We start from the raw sequence: 7,745 nt of genomic DNA, 5'->3' as shown, positions 1-7,745 counted from the left end.
TCACCTTTCACTTTCAACCTATCCCCTCTAGTTCTGGGCTCCCCCACTCCAGGGAAAAGACTTTGTCTATTTATCCTATCCACGCCCCTTCGTGATTTTATAAACCTCTATAACCCTCATTCCCCCCACCTCAGCCTCCGATGCTCCCGGGAAAATGTGCTGGGTGCTTCCATCTTTGAGGATGGGGACATTTGTGGAGCCTCCTCCTCCAGAGAGTGGTTCAATAATCCACCATCATTCATGACTGGATGTGGACAGGCCTGTGGAGCTTAGATCTGATCCATAGGTTGTGGGGTGGCTTAGCTCTGTCTATTTATTACTTGCACCTTATGGTGTTTGGCATGCTCGTAGTCCTGACTGGTAGCTGCACCTGGTTGACACCTCATTTTTGGGTATCCCGCACTGATCACTGAATAGCAAATGGGAATTCAGGAATGTCTATCTTTTAGAAGAACTTTCTAAAATGGAGAAGGAGGGATGTTGGCCCTAACAATAAAGGAAAACAGGTTCCAAGGCTAGTGTCTCTGAATGGAATCATCTCGGGGCATGACCTTGATGGGCCGAACGGTCTCCTTCTGAGCCATCACTGTTAAAAAAAACCGTATTATCAAATAAAAACAGACTAATGCACATTTTCTTTTGAAAATCAATCACGATGTGTTGGGAATACGAGGCGGTGTAGTCCGGGGATTGCAATAGAGCCCAGTTTGATCAATGGGCCAGTGCGGGCGCGATGGGCCGAACGGCCCCCTCCAGTGATCACGGAAGCCTTTGTTCACGTTGGGGTCTTTAAAAATAAAATTGCAGCCTTTAGACAATATTGCTGGCTTTGTTTTGTAAGCCAGGGCTTGACTCTGGAGGCTGTGGGAGGGTAAGTGTCAAAGTCCGGCCTCGAACCCGGGAGCCGCGGCGGGGAGGGGGTTACTGCACATGCGCACTGAGCCGCCCTGGGGACTTTGACACGGAGTCCGGGAGGCCGACAATGGAGGAGCAGGAGCAGCAGCAGCGGGGCGCTGGGGACAGGTCTGTGTCTGTGGGAGAAGGACAGTGTGTGCAGCGAACGGAGTGTCGGAGTATTCTCTCCCGTTCCCCCCCACCCCCCCCCCCTCTGAGCTGGGAGTCCCCACCCCTGTCTCTGAGCTAGGGGTCCCCACCCCTGTCTCTGGGCTAGGGGTCCCCACCCCTGTCTCTGAGCTAGGGGTCCCCACCCCTGTCTCTGAGCTAGGGGTCCCCACCCCTGTCTCTGAGCTAGGGGTCCCCACCCCTGTCTCTGAGCTAGGGGTCCCCACCCCTGTCTCTGAGCTAGGGGTCCCCACCCCTGTCTCTGAGCTAGGGGTCCCCACCCCTGTCTCTGAGCTAGGGGTCCCCACCCCTGTCTCTGAGCTAGGGGTCCCCACCCCTGTCTCTGAGCTAGGGGTCCCCACCCCTGTCTCTGAGCTAGGGGTCCCCACCCCTGTCTCTGAGCTAGGGGTCCCCACCCCTGTCTCTGAGCTAGGGGTCCCCACCCCTGTCTCTGAGCTAGGGGTCCCCACCCCTGTCTCTGAGCTAGGGGTCCCCACCCCTGTCTCTGAGCTAGGGGTCCCCACCCCTGTCTCTGAGCTAGGGGTCCCCACCCCTGTCTCTGAGCTAGGGGTCCCCACCCCTGTCTCTGAGCTAGGGGTCCCCACCCCTGTCTCTGAGCTAGGGGTCCCCACCCCTGTCTCTGAGCTAGGGGTCCCCACCCCTGTCTCTGAGCTAGGGGTCCCCACCCCTGTCTCTGAGCTAGGGGTCCCCACCCCTGTCTCTGAGCTAGGGGTCCCCACCCCTGTCTCTGAGCTAGGGGTCCCCACCCCTGTCTCTGAGCTAGGGGTCCCCACCCCTGTCTCTGAGCTAGGGGTCCCCACCCCTGTCTCTGAGCTAGGGGTCCCCACCCCTGTCTCTGAGCTAGGGGTCCCCACCCCTGTCTCTGAGCTAGGGGTCCCCACCCCTGTCTCTGAGCTAGGGGTCCCCACCCTGAGCTCGGAGTCCTCACCCCTGTCTCTGAGCTCGGAGTCCTCACCCCTGTCTCTGAGCTAGGAGTCCCCACCCTGTCTCTGTCTCTGAGCTAGGAGTCCCCACCCCAATCTCTGTCTCTGAGCTCGGAGTCCTCACCCCTGTCTCTGTCTCTGAGCTCGGAGTCCTCACCCCTGTCTCTGAGCTAGGAGTTCCCACCCTGTCTCTGTCTCTGAGCTAGGAATCCCCACACCTCCCCCTGTCTCAGTCTTTGAGCTAGGAGTCACTCCCTCCTGAAATGATATATTGAACAAACCTAGATTGCTGTTAGGGTAGTCCCCCTCCCATACCCATGGGGGATATCTTGCTAAACTCAATGTGAAACCTGAAACCGCAGATAGGAGTGAACCCATTCATTTACCTTCCTGGCAGCCTCCTGGTCCCTGGTTCCGGAAGGTTCTCTTTTTATATGTTCTGCCCGCAGTAAACCTCGGGAAACAATTCCATGGATACAAGAGTCACCCTGTATGCCATTCCAGTTGCATCACACTGTAAACTTTTGCTATAAATTCTGTGTCTTAAGATCCTGCTCCACAACCACCTGATGAAGGAGCAGCGCTCTGAAAGCTTGTGATTTTAAACCAACCTGTTAGACTCTAACCTGGTGTCGTGTGACTTCTGACTTCATCCTGACTTGAAAATCCATCACCGTTCCTTCACTGTCAAAATCCTGGAACTCCCTCCCTAAGGGCATTGTGGGTCCACCTACAGCACATGGACTGCAGTAGTTTAAGAAGGCAGCTCACCACCACCTTCTCAAGGGGTAACTAGGGACAGGCAATAAATGCTGATAGGGGCTGCAGTGCCTACATCCCCTGAATGACTATTGAATGGTAAATGAATTACTAAAATTAGAATCTGTTTGCAATTAGAGTTACGATTTTTTTCATAAGATGTTAGGCTGTAGTTAATGTTCAATGTTGTATATATAATTACAGTAAGGCTATTAAAAAGCAATGGGGGAAAGGTTCAATGTTGGACTTATCAACTGAGGTCTTATCAGAACGTAATTAAGGATTGCAAAATTAACTTTTTTTGCTTAAACTGTTAGTACAGTATCTTGAGAGAACCTTTCAAGGTTGTGACCAGCTAAGTTAAGAGGCATAGAAATAAGATTATTTGCACTGGAACCTGAGGTTGTGAAAGAGACGATTACAAAGCCAGGAGATTCAGAAAAAACCGACTGCAATGTGGAATATGGATTGTTGTGATATCTTGATCACTCAGGTTTGTTGTGGCAAGAGATTTTCATGGTGGGTTGTTTCATTCATGAGATCTGAGAGGTGTAGAATGGGCCATTATTTTACTGCTCGTCCCTAACTGCCTGGAGCAGATGGTGGTGAGCTGCAGAATGCAGTCCTTGTAGGTACCTCCACACTGCTGTTTCCACTCTTGCCATTGCTGTTTTGAAGGTCTCAATTGGGAAGGAATTTTGCAATCAGTCTAATCTTGGATTCTTGCAATTGGCCTGCACTTGATCTTGTGGTAAAAACTATGTCAACCAGTCCAGCTGTGGGTTTTGTTTCTGAAATGATTATTGGAAAACATTGTTTCTATTTCCAAGCAGGACAAATTGTTTCACTGATCAGACTTCTGCCTCTTCTCTTGAAGCAAGCTCTGAGATAGTCACACTCTAGGCTTGACAGACCATTCTTCATGTGAATTGATGCACTTGAATTGAATTGAATTTATTGTCAAGCCACAGTGAAAAGCTTTGTCTTGTGAGCAATACAGGCAGATCACAGAGTTAAGTAACATAGATAAGTAAATAATAGGTAAACAGCAGCAAAAACAAAAACACAGGTACAGGCGAATGTTAAGAGTTTGTGAGTCCATTCAGTATTCTAACAACAGTAGGGTAGAAACTGTTACGAAACCGGCTGGTGCATGTGTTCAGGCTTCTGTACCTTCTCCCCGATGGTAGAGGTTGTAGAAACACATTGCCAGGGTGGGATGGATCTTTGAGAATGCTGGCAGCCTTTCCTTGACAGCGGGCCTGGTAGATAGTTTCTATAGATAGGAGGTTGGCCTTTGTGATTGTCTGGGCTGAGTTCACCACTTGAATGGTACAGTTGCCATACCAAGTAGTGATAATCCAGCCAGAATGCTCTCGATGGTGTACCTAGAAAAGTTGGCAAGGGTATTCGTCATTGTGCCAAATTTTCTTATCTGTCTGAGGAAGAAGAGCCATTGTTGGGCCTTTGTGACCAGTGCATCCATATGAAGATTCCAAGCAAGCTTGTTGTGGATGACCACTCCCAGGAGCTTGACACTCTCCACTCGTTCTACCTCTGTACTGTTAATGTGTAGGGGGGCATGGGTAACAACTTGCCGAAAGTCAATAATAAGTTCCTTGGTTTTGCCAGCATTGTGAGCAAGGTTGTTCTCAGTACACCACCTCCCCTCTGTAGTATGTTTTGTCGCCATCTGAGATTTGACGGACTGTGGTGGTGTCATTGGCGAACTTGTAAGTGCCATTGTTCTGGTATTTGGCGGTGCAGTCATGGGTATGCAGTGAGTACAGTAGGGGGCTGAGTACACACCCCTGGGGGGCTCCAATGTTGAGTGTTAGTGGGGTTGAAATATTGTCCCCAATCTTCACTGATTGTGGCCTGTGGGTCAGGAAACTGAGGATCCAGTTGCAGAGAGTGGGGCTTACTCTGAGATCACTAAGTTTAGAAATCAGTCTCGAGGGGATAATAGTATTGAAGGCTGAACTGTAGTCAATGAGTAGGATTCTTACACAGCTGTTCTTGGTGTCAAGATGTTCAAGGGAGCAGTGAAGGGCAAGTGATATGGCATCTGACGTGGATCTGTTGGTCAGATAGGCAAATTGGAGTGGGTCAAGAGTAGTCGGGAGGCTGGAGTTGATTATTGCAATGACCAGCCTTTCAAAGCACTTCATGACCCCCAATGTTAGGGCCACTGGGTGGTAGTCATTGAGACATGCTGCATGAGCCTTCTTAGACACAGAGATGATGTTGGCCCTCTTGAAACAGGCAGGGACAGTGGCCCGCTGCAGGGAGAGGTTGAAGCTGTTCACATTCATGACCTCTGGACATCCCAAAACATGTCATGCCCAATTACCCTCTATTTGGAGTATGGCTGATAGTGTGATGCAGGGAATGCAATAGCTAATTTGCACACATCAAGGTGCCATAAACTCCCATGTCGTCATCAGAGATCATCTGGTTTTTTTGTGATTGAGGAATTGGCCAGGATGAACTTACCTGCACTTCTTCAAAGTGGAAAGTGAAGGCGGTATTTGGTATGCTTTCCTTTATTGGTCAGAGTATTGAGTACAGGAGTTGGGAGGAGGAGTTGGGAGGTCATGTTGCAGCTGGTTAGGCCACTGTTGGAATATTGCATGCAATTCTGGTCGTCTTTCTATTGGAAAGATGTTGTGAAACTTGAAAGAGTTCAGAAAAGATTTACAAGGATGTTGCCAGGGTTGGAGGATTTGAGCTATAGGGAGAGGCTGAATAGGCTGGGGCTGTTTTCCCCGGAGCGTCGGAGGCTGAGGGGTGACCTTATAGAGGTTTATAAAATTATGAGGGGCATGGATAGGATAAATAGACAAAGTCTTTTCCCTGGGGTGGGGGAGTCCAGAACTAGAGGGCATAGGTTTAGGGTAAGAGGGGAAAGATATAAAAGAGACCTAAGGGGCAACTTTTTCACACAGAGGGTGGTACGTGTATGGAATGAGCTGCCAGAGGATGTGGTGGAGGCTGGTACAATTGCAACATTTAAGAGGCATTTGGATGGGTATATGAATAGGAAGGGTTTAGAGGGATATGGGCCGGGTGCTGGCAGGTGGGACTAGATTGGGTTGGGATATCTGGTCGGCATGGACAGGTTGGACATTTGGATACATGCTGTGCATTATTTCAACTGAATGTCTCTCAGGAGTGTCTGAAACAACTTTTTTAAACTCTTCATTTGCGAACACTGATAGCAGTGTGTATTTTTCCCTTCCTGGGCTATTGATGTATCAGGAGGAGAAAGTGAGGTCTGCAGATGCTGGAGATCAGAGCTGGAAATGTGTTGCTGGAAAAGCGCAGCAGGTCAGGCAGCATCCAGGGAACAGGAGAATCGACGTTTCGGGCATAAGCCCTTCCTGAAGAAGGGCTTATGCCCGAAACGTCGATTCTCCTGTTCCCTGGATGCTGCCTGACCTGCTGCGCTTTTCCAGCAATACATTTCCAGTATTGATGTATCAGGTTGTTCAACATGAGCGCAATTTACAATCACCTGTGATGTAAGTGGATCTTCTATAAATATTTTTTCCGAATTCAAGGTGCACTAAAAAAGAAATCAGCTAAGGGCAATATTTAATTTTAAAATATTTTTCTAGTTCCTCTGGATGTTCTGGAGATATGGGAATTCATGAAGATGTAAAGGTAATGTACTTCAGAAAATGTTATCTTACTATTATAAATTCATTTCTAATTTTTGATTGACCAATCTCTTAAACTATTGGGTTTTGTAAATTTACATTGGTCCATCTCAGTGAGTTGAATATACAAATGTTGAGGAGGGAGGGTCAACAGCAAACTACACACGCTCTCATTGCTCAGCTTCTCAGCTATAGCATGACGAATGGTTTTAATGCTTCTCAAGGTAAGCAATGCGAATTTTGAATCAAATCAAAATTCAATCAGTGAATTAATTAAAACTCTAAATGTGGTCAGTTTGGGTTCTACCAGGGCCACTCAGTTTCTGACCTCATTATAACCTCAGATCAAACATGGACAAAAAAGCTGAATTCCAGAGGTGAGAGAGTGACAGCCCTTGATATCAAGGCTGTATTTGACCAAGAGTGGCATCTCGTAGCCCTAGCAAAAGTGGAATCAATGGGTATCGGGGTCAAACTCTCGGCTGGTTGAAGAAGATTGTGGTTGTTGGGCATCCATCATCTCAGCTCCAGGACATCTCTGTAGGAGTTCCTCAGAGTAGTGTCCTAGGCCCAACCATCTTCAGCTACTTCATTAATGACCTCCCCTCTGTCATAATGTCAGAAGTGGGGATATTCGCCAACGATTGCATAATGTTCAGCATCAATCGAGACGCCTCAGATACTGAAGCAGACAATGTTCAAATGCAACAAGATCTAGACAATATCCAGGCTTGGACTGACAAGTGGCAAATAATATTTATGCCATACACATGCCAGGCAATGACCATCGCCAATAAGAGACATTCTAACTCAACATGGTCTCATTCGACGTAACGGCACTGTTCACGTCTATTGACAAAGCCCTAGCCAGAGAAACAGTAGCCAACCTGCTGAACAGACATAACAGACAACAGGACGTTGAACCCATCAACAAAGATGGCATACTTAAACTACTGGACTTGTGCCTCACAACACACTTCACATTCAACAACCAGATTACGAACAAATCAACGGAACACCCATGGGCTCACCGATCTCGGGACTCATAGCAAAAGCAGTAATGCAAAGGTTAGAACAAACAGTCTTACCACAAATTCAACCCAAACTCGGGGTCAGATACGTTGATGACACCTTTGTAATCATTAAAAACACAGAAATAGAGAATACACACCGGATCATCAACTCCACACTCACAGGAATCCGATTCACGAGAGAGGAAGAAAAGGACAACCAACTCCCATTCCGAGAAGTGAGGGTACAGAGAACACCAAACGGAGAATTCACCACAAAGGTTTACAGGAAAGCCACACACACAGAC

At 48.1% G+C, this 7,745-nt stretch overlaps 1 protein-coding gene across 2 annotated transcripts in view; it reads left to right on the top strand.

The window, feature by feature from the left end:
* The first annotated feature begins 933 nt into the window (after positions 1-933).
* Positions 934-7,745, top strand: part of as3mt (arsenite methyltransferase) — a 62,695-nt gene continuing 55,883 nt past the window's right edge. The window contains exons 1-2 of one of the 2 annotated variants that reach the window (XM_043713041.1): positions 934-1,023; positions 6,386-6,431. In XM_043713041.1, coding sequence (XP_043568976.1) covers positions 983-1,023; positions 6,386-6,431 — 87 coding nt within the window. In that variant the 5' untranslated portion in view covers positions 934-982. Of the gene's footprint in view, positions 1,024-2,792; positions 2,865-6,385; positions 6,432-7,745 lie in introns of those variants that run through there. The other variant, XM_043713042.1, reaches the window with a different exon arrangement.

This window comes from Chiloscyllium plagiosum, chromosome 22, assembly GCF_004010195.1.
Source record: "Chiloscyllium plagiosum isolate BGI_BamShark_2017 chromosome 22, ASM401019v2, whole genome shotgun sequence".
In the NCBI taxonomy this organism is placed as follows: Eukaryota; Metazoa; Chordata; class Chondrichthyes; order Orectolobiformes; family Hemiscylliidae; genus Chiloscyllium; species Chiloscyllium plagiosum.
This window is presented reverse-complemented; position numbering and strand designations above follow the sequence as displayed.